Source organism: Crotalus tigris, unplaced genomic scaffold (assembly GCF_016545835.1).
Source record: "Crotalus tigris isolate CLP2741 ecotype Arizona unplaced genomic scaffold, ASM1654583v1 scf7180000017831.1706817, whole genome shotgun sequence".
Taxonomy (NCBI): domain Eukaryota; kingdom Metazoa; phylum Chordata; class Lepidosauria; order Squamata; family Viperidae; genus Crotalus; species Crotalus tigris.
In genome coordinates, this window is record NW_024096660.1 from 83,473 (window position 1) to 100,134 (window position 16,662).

The 16,662-nt window shown below is 37.3% G+C and overlaps 1 protein-coding gene across 2 annotated transcripts in view; it reads left to right on the plus strand.

Annotated features, from left to right (window-relative positions):
- B3GNT2 (UDP-GlcNAc:betaGal beta-1,3-N-acetylglucosaminyltransferase 2) overlaps positions 1–13,213 on the plus strand; it is a 17,834-nt gene extending 4,621 nt beyond the window's left edge. For both annotated transcript variants that reach the window (XM_039342984.1, XM_039342983.1), the window contains exon 2: positions 10,815–13,213. In XM_039342984.1, the coding sequence (XP_039198918.1) occupies positions 10,824–12,017 (1,194 nt within the window). In that variant the 5' untranslated portion in view covers positions 10,815–10,823 and the 3' untranslated portion in view covers positions 12,018–13,213. The remainder of the gene's footprint in view (positions 1–10,814) is intronic.
- The last annotated feature ends 3,449 nt before the right edge of the window (positions 13,214–16,662 follow it).

Here is a 16,662-nt window from a genome sequence, read left to right on the forward strand (position 1 = left end):
AAAAATATTTTTGCAGGTATACTTTCTGTCCAATATTTTCAGGAAATCCATAATTAAAATGCAAGCTTCATTTGTTGATTTGCCATAGTGAGAATTGCACAGCTTGTATTTAATGTTTCCAGTTGTTGTTGGGGGAGGGGCTAGTCAGTAAATTTTGACAGCAAACAGTGGGTGCTCCAACTGTCTTGAAGGGAAGGAGTTTGCTCGCTCATAAAATAACTGTCACAGTAAGTGTGTGCAACCTCAAAAGATGAATTGCCCAAAAAGCAAACTACTCCCTGTCATTTTTCCTTGCACCCCAAGTGACTTGTTATCTCTGTGCTGATTGGGGGCAGGGGACTAGTGGCCAAAGCTCTGTGGTTCAGCCTCACATTTGTCCCCCCAATCAGAACACCTATTTGGAGTCTAGAACATTCTTGGAAACAAAGATGATTGTGGAGATTGCTCTCTTCCTTTTTTGTATGCTTGATTTGTTCTTTTAAAAGTAGAGTGAGGAAGATGTCTTCAAGCATCTAGAGAGGATCTCACATCTTTTGTCTGCCTGTGCAGCTTCACCACCTATAGGCTCTGTGGAAGGGGAGGCTTTATGGCCCTTAGGACCTGCCGTAGGGAAAGACAAGTTTCTGGCCTGAGGAGAGTTTTGTGGGGACTCAGATGACAGAAAAAAAGGCGGTTGAGGCGACTGTAAAGAGGGGGAAATAGAGAAAATCCTGGTTGCTGCCGTCATACAGCAGGGTTTTTTTCAACACTGCCAGAGGCTGAGGCCTATCCAAGTATCTCAGGATTGGGAAATCACAAACAGGTCGGAGAGACATTTTGTACATTTTAAGCAAACCCCAAGAATGTTGCCTTAGAGGAACGCAGTGTAAACGCTGAAGCTATTTTAAAAGCTGTGTGGAGTGGCAGAGAAGTTGTTGGACTAGAAGCCGAGAGACCCGGGTTGGCTTCCCTTTCAGGATCCGGTGCTCACTGGGTAATATTTAGCCAGTCGTACCCCCTCCCTATTACCTTTCAGGTTGTTGTTGGGTGGGGTGGGGGAATAAACAGAAGAAGGAACACTGTGTACACTGCCTCACCTTCTGAAAGAAGCTGGATGTGAATCAAATAAACAAACAACAATTGAAGAGCCTGTTTATGTTTTGCTAGATCCTCATTTCTCCTAGAGCACAGTTTGGAGTTGAACCCTAATTCTTCCCCAAAGATTTTCTGATAAACTCTGATTTCTTATAATAACAAGTAAGAATGTTTAAGACTTGGAAGTGATAAGGTTTTCTCATGCCTCAAGACCACATCAGACCATCCTGTGTAATTGGCAGTATCTATAGAGTGGAGTCAGCCCAGCTAATGAAAACTGTTTGGCTCTGAGTTGGATCAAGTAAGACATATTTTATCTAGTCCCATTCTGGCATGTTATTTTTAATGAAAAAAGGCATGATTTGAAATCATCAGTTTTAAATATAACCATTGTGTTAAGAAAATATCTCAATCCTACAATACAAACTGACTTTACATTCTTGAAGTAACAGAATAATAGAGTTGGAAGGTACCTTCAAGGTCTTCTATTCCAACCCTGCTCAAGCAGGAGACCCTGTCCCATTTGTCCAATCTTTTCTTAAAAACGGCCAGTGTTGGAGCACCCACTGAAGGCAAGTCGTTCCACTGATTGATTGTTCTGTTCAAAAATTTCTCCTTAGTTCTAGACTGCATCTCCCTTTGGTTAGTTTCCATCCATTGCTTCTTGTCCTGATTCCCTCTTTGTGGCAGCCCCTTAGATATTGGAACACTGTTATTGTGTCACCCCTAGTCCTTCCTTTCATTAAACTAGATATACCCAATTCCTGTAATCATACTTCATATGTTTTAGCCTCCAGTCCCCTAATCTTTGTTGCTCTTCTCTGCACTCTTTCTAGAGTCTCAACATTTTTTTTTAGTATTGTGAAGATTAAAACAATGCAATGTTCTAAGTGGTCTTACCAGGGATATTATACATTTATAAAGAGGTACTAACATTTCACATGATCTTGATTCTAAATTTAAAACAGAATCTGGATTTTCTTTGGAACCAAAATAGCAGTAAGGAACAATTTTCATTCTCAGGACTGATTCCTCTAGGAAATATTTACAGAAGTTCATTTCCCTCCATTTTCTATCTTATCTCTGTGCTAGATTGAAAGGAGGTGGAGCCTAGCTTCATAGATTGAACAATTGGCTAGTATATTACCCTCCAATTTAGAAGCCATTTAATGATTACAGAAAAAGAATCCATATAAATAGAACTTTAAATTTTAGTAAGGCTAATTTGTGAGTAATAAGTAATTAGTGAATCTGTATGCAACCTTTGAAATCAGAAATCGTATCACTGAAGTTCAGCATCATGTTACAAATAAATGAAGATGTCTTTTCATGCCAATTGTTAGAGGGGAACAAAAATGGTGTAAAGTGAAAGATAAGCTTAACAAATGAAAAAGGAAGTTAAATAAAAAATGCCAAGCCTCCTTTTGTATGCCACTACGTTGAAAGTAGTTCTGGGCCTTCTATTGCCAAAGTAAATCATTTAGCAAGTTTTCAAAGAGCTCAGGACCACACCCAAAATTTTTGAGAGCCCAAAACCTCAAAAACCACAGCCCCAAACTATTATTTATGAAGCACAATGACTGGATTAGCACAAAGCCAAAGCCAAACTGAAACATTCTCATTTAACTTGTTGAACAAGCTATTTACCCATTTACCATGACTTTAAAGTGAGACTGTTATTATTTGTGAATTGCATATTGTAGAAAGCACACTGCTGCTAAACTTACAGTGTTGTTAATAATAGATTATGAACTGTTGAAGTATTTCAGTGGTTGAAAGATGGTTGAATAATGAAACATTGCTTTATAGTATATTCAGGTATGGAAAAAGTAGAATGAAAACCTCTTGAGAAGCAATTAGTTCTTAACTGAGCATCCCAATATGATAATTGGGCTGGTTGGATTTATTTATTTATTTATTTATTTATTTATTTCAAAGAGAAATGAAATTTGATGAAATGATTTCATCATCAGTCAGTTATGTAAATTTTAGGCAGACACAAGTAAAATTTTAGTGCACTTAATGATTCTACAGTCAAGAATTTATTCATGTAAACATATTAAGCTAGGCTTCATTCACGGCTAGACAGCGTATGACCGTTGTCAGAATGAAGCTTTTCTTAAACAATTTATGGCTCCTATCAGAGAGAAAAGCTAAACAAAAGTCAAAAGCAAACCACAGCAAATTAGAAGGGAGAAAATCAAAATCCCAATTCACAGGTCTGCTAGACAAATGACAAAAGGAGCTTCTGAGATCTCTTTTTCAACTGTTCCTTCAAGCAGCCAAAAGCCAAGCTGGATAATTGAGCAATGTGCAATATAATCAAAGAATATTAAAATTAACATGCTGTTTGTTTTTTTATTTGAGCAGAAGATTAAAACAAATTCAGGAAAGACAGTCAAACAATTATCCAGTTCAAATAATGGTCCCATATCTCTTGAAAACTTTTAATACTTAATATATTGTTAGAAAACTAAAAGTCACCGTACTATTTTTGTGTAGATATAGAATCAGAACTAGGTTACTTGGTACCTTCAACCTGGAAGTTCCTCATTTTAGGAAATCCTTAAGTTTTCAATTCAAATTCAAATATTGAATTTAATATTTTGATTTTCTATTAAAGATATATTTTATAAATATTAACCTGATATTTAATCACAGCATGTGAATGGACCAAGGCAATGAAAATTCATTTTTCTGACTCCTGGAAATCTTATTGAGCAACTCAGTTTGAATTCTGAAGTTTATGGGCTCTGCATTTACGTTCAAATAAAGTTTCTCAATCGTAAGTCCCACTAAACTCACCTTTTCACTACAAATGTTATCCCACAGTATCATATTTAATATATTTCTGCATTATAGAATTTCAAGATGCATAATCAGCAATAAACTGATAGATTATGCCTGCATGATAAGCCAGTGACTCTTAAAATAGAATCATAGAGATGGAAGGGACTTTGGAGATCTTGTAATCCAGCGGTTCTCAACCTGTGGGTCACAACCCCTTTGGGGGTCGAACTACCCTTTCACAGGGGTCATCTAAGACCATCGGAAAACACATATTTTTGATGGTCTTAGGAACCGAGACACTGCTCCTCTATCTGTCTCCGGCGTTGCAGCGCCAGATTCGTTTCCGTCGAGCATCTCCTAAGGGAAGCTACGCTGCTTTGTGGCCCTTTCTGCAGAGGAGGCCGAACTAAGCTCTGCTGGCGCTGTTGCCCTCTTGGCGCTCTCCCCCCCCCGGCCTGGGCACTTCTCCAACCAGGCTGGGTGGAGCCGGCGGAGCGGCCTTCCTACCCCCCCTCCCCAGCCAGCTGAAGCCGGGCAGGCCGGTGACCTTTGGAAGTGAGGCGAGGCGCGCTGAGCTTCGGGCGCGGCGGGTAAGTGGGCGGCATCAGTGCGCGCTTGGAGAGCCCTTAGGGTTGGGGGTCACCACAACATGAGGAACTGTATTAAAGGGTCACGGCATTAGAAAGGTTGAGAACCACTGTTCTAATCCAAGCCCCTACTCAAGGCAGTAGTCCTTATACTATCTTGGACAAATGGTTCTCCAATCTTTTCTTGAAAACCTCCAGTCATGGAGCACCCACAGCTCTGGGAGGCAAACTGTTCCATTGATAAATTGTTCTTACAAATGGTTCCTCAATCTTTTCTTGAAAACCTCCAGTGATGGAGCACCCACATTTCTGGGAGGCAAACTGTTCCATTGATAAATTGTTCTCACTGTCAGGAAATCCCTCCTTACTTCCAAGATGGATCTCCCTCTGATGAGCTTTCTCCCATTGCTTCTTGTCCTGCCCTCAGGTGCCTTGGAGAATAAATCGACCCCCTTTTCTCTGTGACAACCCTTCAGGTACTAGAAGATGGCTATCATAAATAAAATAATTTGAGATGAGGTAATTATACATTGCTTACTGGTGTACATCGCTTAGAGAGTGCTTGCACTTAAAGCGGTATATAAGTCTCATAAATAAATAAATAAATTGGGTACTAGGTGAAGGCAGAGTTGTTATATTAAATCATGTACATACATAATTTTTGAGTTAAGATCAAGAAACAAAAATAATTATAGGTATCTTGTAATGGGGAAAATTCTTTGAATATTATTGTACCTTAACATTTATATGGATAGTGAAAAGAATCCTGCAAGGAAAGTATGTAAGATCCCACAAATATAAATACTGTAAGTTTCTAGTATACCTCACCCTCTGTAGGGATGCCCAATACTTTTTTATCCTCTCTTCCTCCAAATGTTCAGTGCAAACAAAGCATCTTAGCCATGAAATTTGGAAGTGAGCTATACATTTATAGAGGCATGCACATTAAATTTGTAACAGATTTAATTTATTACAAAAAATTGTTAAAAACTTTGAACTTTGAGGAATGAGAAGCAGCAGGAAAAATCTGCCACTACTTTCTTCTTGGAATGCAAATGTTTTCATCTTATTAAAATCATCCTGAGGTTTAACAAGAAAGTAAAACAGCACAAATCCCTTTTTGCTCTCTTTCCCCATTGCTGAGAGAATAGCAATTCCTCTTCCTTTTGAAAAATGCCTTGCCTCTGCCAAAGGATTTAGCATTTGCTGAACCAGCAGAAATGACTGAAGAGATTTGAGCTGAAACTTGTGGGTACTGATTAAAGTTGATAACTTGGTTGATACTCTAAGTAGCTGATTTCTTATGTAATTATGTTATAATTGGTGTAAGATGTATTGCTTACAAACTAATCCTTCTACAGTTTAAAATGTTCTAAAAGTTATGACGCAGTTTTGAAGAATGTGTTACGAATGTGGGAAGGGGGTTAGAGTAAAACTTTAATTTCTACGAAAAATAATGATGAAATGGCATTGATTTGTTGTTCAGTTACTAGGTTGTGTGTGACTCTTTGTGACCCCATGGACCACATCATGCCAGCCCCCCCTCCCTGTACTCTCTTGCAGAATTTTATGTATCTAACCATCTTATCCTCTGCTGTTCCCTTCTTCTTTTGCCTTCAATCTTTCCTATCAATAGGTCTTTTCCAATTTTATGTATCTAACCATCTTATCCTCTGCTGTTCCCTTCTTCTTTTGCCTTCCAATCTTTCCTATCAATAGGTCTTTTCCAATAGGTCTTTTCCTGTCTTCTCATTATGTGGCCAATGTATTTGAGCTTCAGTTTCAGTATCTCTTCCTTGCAAAGAACAGTCAGGGTTTATTTCCTTTAGGGTTGACCAATTTGATCTCCTTGCAGTTCAAGGCAGTCTCAAGAGTCTTCTCCAGCATCACAATTCAAAAGCATCAATTCTTCGATGCTCAGCCTTTCTTATAGTCTAACTCTTGCAGCCATACGTTACTACTGGGAAAACCATAGCTTTGACTATACGGACATCTTTGTTAGCAAAGTGATGTCTCTGCTTTTAATATGCTGTTTAGATTTGCCATAGCAATCTTTTCTCCCAAGGAGCAAGCATCTTTTAATTTCATGGCTGCAGCCACTGTCTGCAGTGATCTTGGAGCCCAAGAAAATAAAATCTGTCACTGCTTCCATTTCTATTTACTAGGAAGTGATGGAATCAGATGACATGATCTTAGATTTTTTTAATGTTGAATTTCAAGCCAACATTTGCACTCTTTCACCCTCATCAAGAGACATTTTAGTTTCTCTTCACTGTCTGCCATTAAAATTAGAAGGGCATTGAAGAAACTGTTAATTAAAGCCAGTGATAGTTTGTTCCCACTTTTTTTAGATGAAGAAAGGAGAAAATTGTATTCATACATTGTTCCTTCTTCCTACAGTTGAAAGTACCTTAGCTTTCAGAATTATAGATAATGAAAGTATAGATTATAGAAGATGTGAAAGCTATCTTTCTATTGTGATAATGGAGATGCTTGGCAAATACTGTTGAGGTTAAATCCATCTTAAGCTGTGGAAACTCACTGGCTGATAATGCACTGTATGTATAGCATGTTTTCACATTCACTGGAACCAGAATTGTGGCAAGCTGAAGTTTAGATTGGATGTGGATGACACCTACCTCTTGTAATCAGTGTTAGGGGCAATAATGCTGGTGTTTATCAGACTCTGTAATGGGCTGGATAGAGGCCAGTAAACTGAAATTGACACTTATGATCAGCCAGTTATCAAACAGTGTTAGAGAATTCCTTCCTACTAACTTTTTTCATTCACATTTAGTTTCATGTATAGAAGAAAGTGCGTAAAAATGAATATGCTATATTAAAAGGTTTATTTTGTATTTTAGAAATTTTTGAGAACAAGAGATCTGCTCCTTCACTACAGCCTCCATTTTCATTTCTAGATTGAGAATTGGTTTTGTGAACAGCTTTTTAACCTGTTACACAATTAAATATCTGTCTTTGTATCAGAGAAAAATTACACTTTTGCTATTGACCTTTCTATGTTATGCTGAATTTGAGTTTCTTTTAAATGGTCTTAGCTAGAAGGCAGATTATAAATATTTTTTTAAAAAAAGATAACTGACAATTAGCATAATTCAAGAGATACTGCTAGCATATAAACAAGGTCTTGCAAAACAAAGATAGCTGCATGACTTGTTTTTCAAAATCCCTTCCATATTTCCTTTGGTTCAGTTTTTTTTCTATTTTCACAAAAGTAGTTGGATGTTACATAAAACTATACAAATAATCACATGCTAGTGTTTTAGCTATGCTGCTAGTTTGAATTGTTTTCAACTTTGGAATGTGGATAATATCCTAATTCCTTTTTGAATTGGTAGAATTTTAAGGATTAAGGAAGGATTGCATTTTAAACCTCAAATGAATAGTGTTGTAGAAGTATAACATAAATAAACTACTACATCATGTGAATCAATTAGGTTCTATCTGATGTCTGAACCATTTTGACAGCCTCCAGAGCCTCTCCTTTTCTCACTGCTAAATTCAACTGCACACCGTGTCTTAAGGTTTATAGCTTTTAAAAAACTTAAATTATTCTTTGGGGAAGGCCTTTCTAGATATTTCTGAGGCTTGCATACCTACCCACAGTTTTGATGATACTATCCTGTTCATTGTGGCTTTCACTGGGGTGAGGGTGGGGCCGGCAAAAGCATGTGAAGCCTTTCAGCATTGAAACATGGTCCATTTGTATTGTTTACCAATTCTGTACAATTAATTTTATTTGCTCCATAACCAATTCCAGCATTTAGTAAGTCTTATAGTGAGGGAAAAAAATATTTGATCCCTGCTGATTTTGTACGTTTGCCCACTGACAAAGAAATGATCAATCTATAATTTTAATGGCAGGTTTATTTTAACAGTGAGAAATAGAATAACAACAAAAAAAATCCAGAAAACTGTATTTCAAGAAAGTTATAAATTGATTTGCATTTTAATGAATGAAATAAGCATTTGATCCCCTATCAATCAGCAAGATTTCTAGCTCCAAGGTGTCTTTTATACAGGTAACGAGCTGAGATTAGGAGCACTCTCTTAAAGGGAGGGCTCCTAATCTCAGCTTGTTACTGTGTTTCCCTGAAAATAAGACTGGGCCTTTTTTTTTTTTTGCCTCCAAAAGAGGTACCAGGTCTTATTTTCAGGGGATGTCTTTTATACTCACCACCGGCACTGACAGCCCCACCCAGCTGGTCCACTTCTTCTGCAGCCGAAGGAGCAGCTTCATTCTACAGCTGCATTCCGGCTTGCATTTTGCAGTCAGGCCATAGCTCGGTACTTGGCTGCAGAGGCTTTTCAGAAAGGCCGGTGACTGAGAAATGCAGGCCTGGTTGCAGAAGACACCGTGGAAGAAATGAGCCGGCAAGGAGAGGCCTGGCTGCAAGGTAAGTGGGTGCAGAATGCATGGGGCAGCTCCACCCCACCCCACCCCTGCTGCCTTAGCTTGATTTTTAGTTTTGTGTGCCTCACCCCAAAACTAGGGCTTATTTTGGCAGTAGGGCTTATATTAGGCCCACCCCCAAAAATCAAGCTAGGGCTTATTTTTGGGCAGGTCTTACTTTCAGGAAAACACAGTACTCTATAAAAGACACCTGTCCACAGAAGCAAGCGATCAATCAGATTCCAAACTCTCTGCCGTGGCCAAGACCAAAGAGCTGTCCAAGGATGTCAGGGACAAGATTGTAGACCTACACAAGGCTGGAATAGGCTGTAAGACTATCGCCAAATAGCTTGGTGAGAAGGTGACAACAGTTGGTGCGATTATTCGCAAATGGAAGAAAGACAAAACAACTGTCAATCTCTCTCGGTCTGGGGCTCCATGCAAGATCTCATCTAATGGAGTTGCAATGATCATGAGAAAAGTGAGGAATCAGCCCAGAACTACACAGGAGGATCTTGTCAATGATCTCAAACCAGCTGGGACCATAGTCACCAAGAAAACAATTGGTAACACACTATGCCATGAGGGACTGAAATCTGGCAGCGCCCGCAAGGTCCTCCTGCTCAAGAAAGCACATGTACAGACCCTTCTGAAGTTTGCCAATGAACATCTGAATGATTCAGAGGAGAACTGGGTGAAAGTGTTGTGGTCAGGTGAGACCAAAAATGAGCTCTTTGGCATCAACTCAACTCACCATGTTAGGAGGAGGAGGAATGCTGCCTGTGACCCCAAGAACACCATCCCCACCGTCAAACACGGAGTTGAAAACATTATACTTTGGGGGTGTTTTTCTGCTAAGGGGACAGGACAACTTCATCGCATCAAAGGGACGCTGGACGGGGCCATGTACTGTCAAATCTTGGGTGAGAACCTCCTTCCCGCAGCCAGAGCATTGAAAATGGGTCGTGGATGGGTATTCCAGCATGGCAATGACCCAAAACACACAGCCAAGGCAACAAAGGAATGGCTCAAGATGAAGTACATTAAGGTCTTGGAGTGGCCTAACCAATCTCCAGACCTTAATCCCATAGAAAATCTGTGGAGGGAACTGAAGGATCGAGCTGCCAAACATCAGCCTCAAAACCTTAATGACTTAGAAAGGATCTGCAAAGAGGAGTGGGACAAAATCCCTCCTGAGATGTGTGCAAACCTGGTGGCCAGCTACAAGAAACGTCTGGCCTCTCTGAATGCCAAGAAAGGTTTTGCCACCAAGTACTAACCATATTTTGCGAAGGGATCAAATGCTTATTTCACTCATTAAAATGCAAATCAATTTATAACTTTTTTGAAATGTGTTTTTCTGGATATTTTTGTTACTATTCTGTTTCTCAGTGTTACAATAAACCTATCGTTAAAATTACAGACTGATCAAAGGAATCAACTAATTTTTCCCTCATTGTATTAGTTAGAGAAACATGATGGATCAAATGAATTTTAAAATTGCTTAAAACTGTTTAGCAGCTGGCTTTTCTCTTCTTCAGCCTTGAGTATGTTTCTTGCAGTGAGGGCTCTTAAGTGATATCAATTCTTTTCATGTTCATAGACTTCCACTGACTTTTTTGTACTTGTGGGCTACAGGTAGTCCTTGTTTGGTGACAATTGGGACTAGCAACTTCATCATTAAGTGAAACAGTTGCTACGTGAAACCACCACTGTGCTTACTTCAGCACAGCTTACAGTTTTCTTTGCTTTTCAGACAGTTACTTTTTCATCGCTGTTATAACTGCAAATGATTGCTAAATGAGGTAGTTGCTAAATGAGGACTACCTGTATTGCATATTCTGTTGAAGGTGAGATCTCAGTTTGCTAAGCTTTTAATTCTACTATATTACCATTTATGCAAATCTTGTTATATTAATAAATATTTTTCTGATTTAAATGTTTTCCAGATATGAGACATGATTGTTGGACGCAGAAGATTAAAATTGCTGGGAATTCTGATGATGGTAAATTTCTTTATATATGTCATTGTGGAAGTCTCCAAAAATAGTGGCCAAGACAAAAATTCAAAACGGCAAGTTATACTTCCCAGGAGCAGATTTTGGAGAAAGTATACTCCTCATAAGGCATATTGGAATAAACAGCAGCAGAAGTTGGAACACTTATATAATCCTATTTTTGCATTGCTTTTCAATATGACTGTGGAAGAAAGGTTATCTTTCAATAACAGCTTTTTGAACTCTTGTGATCCTGATCCATTTGTATCCTCAGATCTTAAAGATTTTGAAGACTTACCAGATAGGTTTAAAGACTTTTTTCATTATTTAAGATGTAGAAATTATTCATTATTAATAGATCAGCCACACAAGTGCAAACATAAACCGTTTTTGCTTCTGGCTATTAAATCACTCATACCACATTTTGATAGAAGGCAAGCAATCCGGGAATCTTGGGGAAGAGAAATTAAATTAGGAGACATAACTGTTGTGAGGGTTTTCCTATTAGGTCAAATTCCTCCTGAAGATAACTATCCCGATCTGTCAGATATGTTGAAATTTGAGAGCAAAACCCACCAAGACATACTTCTGTGGAACTACAGAGATACTTTCTTCAATTTGACTCTGAAGGAGGTACTATTTCTAAAATGGGTCAGTAACGCTTGCCCAGATGCTCAGTTTATTTTCAAGGGAGATGATGATGTTTTTGTGAATACCCATCAGATCCTGGATTACTTGAAGAGTTTAACTAAAGAAAAAGCCAAAGACTTGTTCATAGGTGATGTTATCCGTGATGCTGGACCTCATCGTGATACAAATGTGAAATACTATATCCCACACAGTATTTATGAAGGCTCTTATCCTCCATACGCAGGAGGTGGCGGATTTCTTTATTCTGGTGATCTGGCATTAAGATTAGCTAACATATCTGACCAAGTCCTTCTTTATCCTATTGATGACGTGTACATTGGCATGTGCCTTGAGAGACTTGGGCTTTCTCCAGAAAAGCACAAAGGCTTCAAAACATTTGACATTGAAGAGAAACAGAGGGACAATATTTGCTCCTATACAAACCTAATGTTAGTCCACAACCGGAATCCTCAAGAAATGATTAAAATCTGGACGAACTTGCAAGATCCACATTTAAGTTGTTAAATATGTATGTGTCCAAAAATTATTTCTAAATTTTAGTTTAAATTTTTTGGCTAAATGGTAAGCATATTATCTTCATTTGGTAGCTTGTTTTGTAAACCAAAATTAGCTAGTAACAGATTGTCTAGTACTTCTAAAAGTGAGATTACAACTGCAAGAGGGCACATCAGAAGTTATGGCATGAAAATATTCTTATTATTTACTGTCCTAAAATTTTGAAAAATTAAAGCTTTCAAAAGTTGTGATTAGCATACTTTTAAAGACTTGATTAGTCAAATTATATTCAATAAATTGCTGTTATTCTGATACTGTAATTTAATTATGGTGATAGATTCCATCTTTCCTGAGATGAGAAATTGTAGAGATTTTGCTGTTAACTCAGACTCTTATTTTCCCAAGTTCCATAATAACTTAAATAATATCCTAATTAAAGAGGGGGGTTTGCAGGTTTGTTTCCACCTTCAACTTCAACTCCTTTATCACTTCACTAAATAATATTTTAGTTAATGATGGTAGAAACATCTCTAATACAGGACTGTGTATGTAAAAGATCAAATTTTACGTCAGTGAGAATCTCATGAAAATGGTGGTGATTGAGAAACCAATTTTTAAAAAATCCTTAAGGTTATTGAGTCTATATTGGAAGGAATATATTCTAAAAATCTCAAATCACTATATTGCTATATCTTCATATGTGTAATATCTGACAATTCAAACAGCATTTGCTGTCTTTGTATATGTAAAAGTGCCTGTATTTATTGTTTAAATGGAAGACCAAAATATTTTCTTAAAAATATTTAAGAAACATTTGTAAAGTGCTGTCAGTCATATTTAAATAAAATAGAGTATGCTATTTTAAATGTGTTGAAATGCGAAATGTTAAATAAAATTGTTTTTGAATTTGAAAAAAAATGATTTGTGTACATTGCGGTATATATGTAATATGCCCAGACAGTTCTAAATACTTCAGTGCTTGGCAACTGCTCATGACTAACAGAGCAGTTAAAGAAATGAAACTTCCACATATCACAGCTCTGTCATAGCTTGCTATGAAGAAAAAAAATGACAAGTCTAACTAATTTTTATGTCTTTATCATATTCCATGTCTGCTGTTGGGAAAAATGGGAGGAGGGAGCACTGTGCGTGCCCCTTGACTCTGAAAAACAGAGTGGAAATCAAATGAATATAGCTTGCAGGAGCAAACTAGATTTAAAAGATAGCACTGAATGATACTTTGCACTGGTAATTTCCTTCTATTGGTACAAAAGTGCTGCCAAAAATGTTTCTGTTGTTCTAGTTCAGGCTAAAACAGTGTTCTCCAAATACTGGCTACAGTGATTAAGATCTTACAGAGATAAAATAAATATACGGCATCTGTTACTCTGATGTTATAAATTAAAACAGTAGCAAACATATTTCACATTTAGGTACAGATTTTAGGATGAACCATCAAAAAACTAGAACTTCTGTATGTTGTCTATCTTTACCAAAGTATTTGTAGAACAAAATGAATTACTCTTATTGTATCCTAGTTTATTCTTTGTGTTAATTAACCAAAAATGAAATATCCTCAAATAGCAACCCTATATTTGTTTAAAGGCTGCTGTCCATTGAACTTGAATATGTTTCAGTGAACTTATATCTGCATAAGCAAAATAAGATTGCACTCCAAATATATTTTAATTTATGAAAGTAGCTACAACATATTGCTTTTGTCCAGCTTCTTGTGTCAGCTGATCCAATCTATAGAAGTAACATTTTGGTAACTAATAAAATATTTGGAATTTGGAAACTGGTATGATGCTTTAAATCTTTTCTAAAATGTGCTTATGATTTGATGCTGCTTTTTATTTTATGATTTCTTATTCTATCACAACATAAAATGGTGAGTACACAACTGAGTTGAGGAATGAATTGATTAGTCAACATTTGGCATATGATGTATATGGCACAAATTGGAGAATTCCTAGAGACAGGACATTTTTGGAGTTGTATGCGCTATAGAATTGGCTTTTATGGAAGAAACCACATGTTGCACACTGCAGATTTTGTAAATCTAGTTTGAAATTTTCATTGAAACCCCAAAGATAACTGACCAAAGTCCTGTATGGCAACCTTGCCCATAAGGATTGATTTTATTAAAATATGAATTGAAGTTATTTAAGTTATAATTAAAATTAGTTACTGATATGCATTAATTAAATAGAGTGTAATGGAGTTACACTACTCTGAGTTTCTTAAGTATAAAATGTTGATAAAGAATTTACTGGTAAGTGACAACACTCAGAAGCATTTTAATTTGTTGTCTAAAGCAATTATTCCTAATAGAAACCATACATAATATTTATATTTATTATGACAAGATCCTACTTGTTCCACAGTGCATTCTCCCAAGTGAATGTGTAGAAGACTATTATCTCTGTCACAGATTCAATACATGCTTTATACATTCTTATTGTTTGGAATAGCTTTTTTTTATATAAACAGAGCAGTTGTCCCTACTTCCCAAAGTTGAGTGTAATGGACCCACTATCGGTAATAGCACTGTATATTTTTATCTTACCATATGGCCTCTGGGCTAAATATTTTATATACAACTGCAAGTAAACATTGGCAAAGAAAGACACAGTAGGGGATCAATTTGACCAAATGTGATATTTTCCTCTATCCTGTACTGCTGGAGTTTCAGATATCAATATTATTGTAGGCAGTAAGTAGCACAGTGTTGAAAATCGTGGACCTCAATTGACGTATCCAATGACCCTTGACAAATATTTTTGTACAGAAGTGTTTGCTGTTCTCTTTAAACTATGCTAAGGTAGAAAGATAACTATACTTGTGTGCAGCAGCCAGGATAGTACTTAAGATTGCGTCTAGAGCAGCAGTCTCCAACCTTTCCAGCTTGGCGGCTTAGTGGGGGAGGGAAAGGCATGGTTCCGTTACTGGCAGGCGTGCGCATGAGCGCACACAGCTCCATTTGTGCAAGCAGCAGGCCAGTGGAGCTGTGCGTGTATGCTCATCCACCACTTGCATGGCCCAGTTCTGAACGGGCTACGGCCGGGTAATGGGCTGGGGGCTGGGGACCCCTGGTCTAGAGAGTTGCAAATACCGATAATGAGAAGTTGCATTGGTGGTTGATAAGCAGAACTGTCTGAATCTTAATAACTGGACTCCAATGAGACCCCTAAATTTTATGACATGGTCTGCTATCTTGAATAGCTGGCAGTTTAACAAACATGATCAGTAATTTCAACTTACAAGTATTGCATCTGTCTTTTGCAAATTTATTCAGATTTCTGAGTCTCAGAATACTAATTTGGGAAGATTGAAAAATAAGCATTGCAAAATAAAATTAATGGAATTTAGTTTTCCTTAAACACTTGTTGGCTCTAGATTGTTTTCAAGTGGCATGCTTCAAATTAAATTGGGAATTGGATAGTTTGGATTTAATTACAAAAGATAAAATATTTTTTTGTGGCCATCTATTTCATGCAATACACTAGCTGGCTCACAACAATCCATAAAAACATAGTTAAAATCAAATGTGCCCTTTCCCCTAGGTGTCAGACCAGAAAAATCAGCCTCCTTTATACCCCAATGCTTGAGGGAAGAATTCATCAAGAATGGTTGACAATGCAATCCTGTTCATAATCACATAGTTTTCTATTATATTAACCACAAATGCAAATAAGATTTGTCTGAAGCTTTAGACTAGAGCATTCTGCTGGGCTTGAAGTAGAGTCAAGCTTCTGGCACAACAAAAATCTGTGCATTATCATACCGTAATGGAATAAATGCCATTGAGTAAATAAGCTTTGGCAGCCAAGTCCTGCTTTTTATCTAGTGTGAACCACAGTGTAGTACCATATCTTGCTTTTGATTTAGCATAATGAATAGATATGCTCCTTATAGCTTAGTACAAGGTGCAAACTAAGCCACTATGGATTATCCAACAACTACCTGTATAGTATAAAATATTTTAAAAAGCGATGTGAGAATGCAGTCCCTATGATCATTTATACCATGGTTTATTTTAACCATGCTAAAACCATAATTTCTCATGGGAAACTAGTTGGACAAAACATCTTCCTCAAAGCCAATTAGAGCAGCACTAGAAGTAGGCCAAAGCAATGAAGATGAGAGAAATCCACGTATTTTTTTTCTCTACAGATACTTCTGCAGCTGTGTTTATTTTTCTACATAATGTGATCAAATAGCATTAGTGTTATGTAATTGTGTAGTACTCTGAGTGAAAACTTCAGGCTGCTTGTCTTGAAGATCCATAATTAGCTTCCCCAAAGACATTACTGTTCACTGTGCTATTTCTCTCTGCTTGTACTTGCCGATATAATTCATGTACAGACTACTGCAAACACTTTTCACTTTCAGAAGCAGACAACAGAGGCTTACATGAATAGCAGAAACTGGTGGGTGGGGAAAAAAGAAAAAGGCTTTTTAACTAAAGTACCTTAGAACTGAACTGGCATAATAGGCTTGGATAAAATATTTCTTTCTCCTCTCATCTTGTTTTGAGCAAGGATTTTGTTTTGGTTGCTTAGATAGAAGTTAGAAACGTACCTCATCTGAAAAGTTCCCCTGAGATCAATTAGACAATGATCATATCTAGCACTTGCCTTAAGTGCTTTGT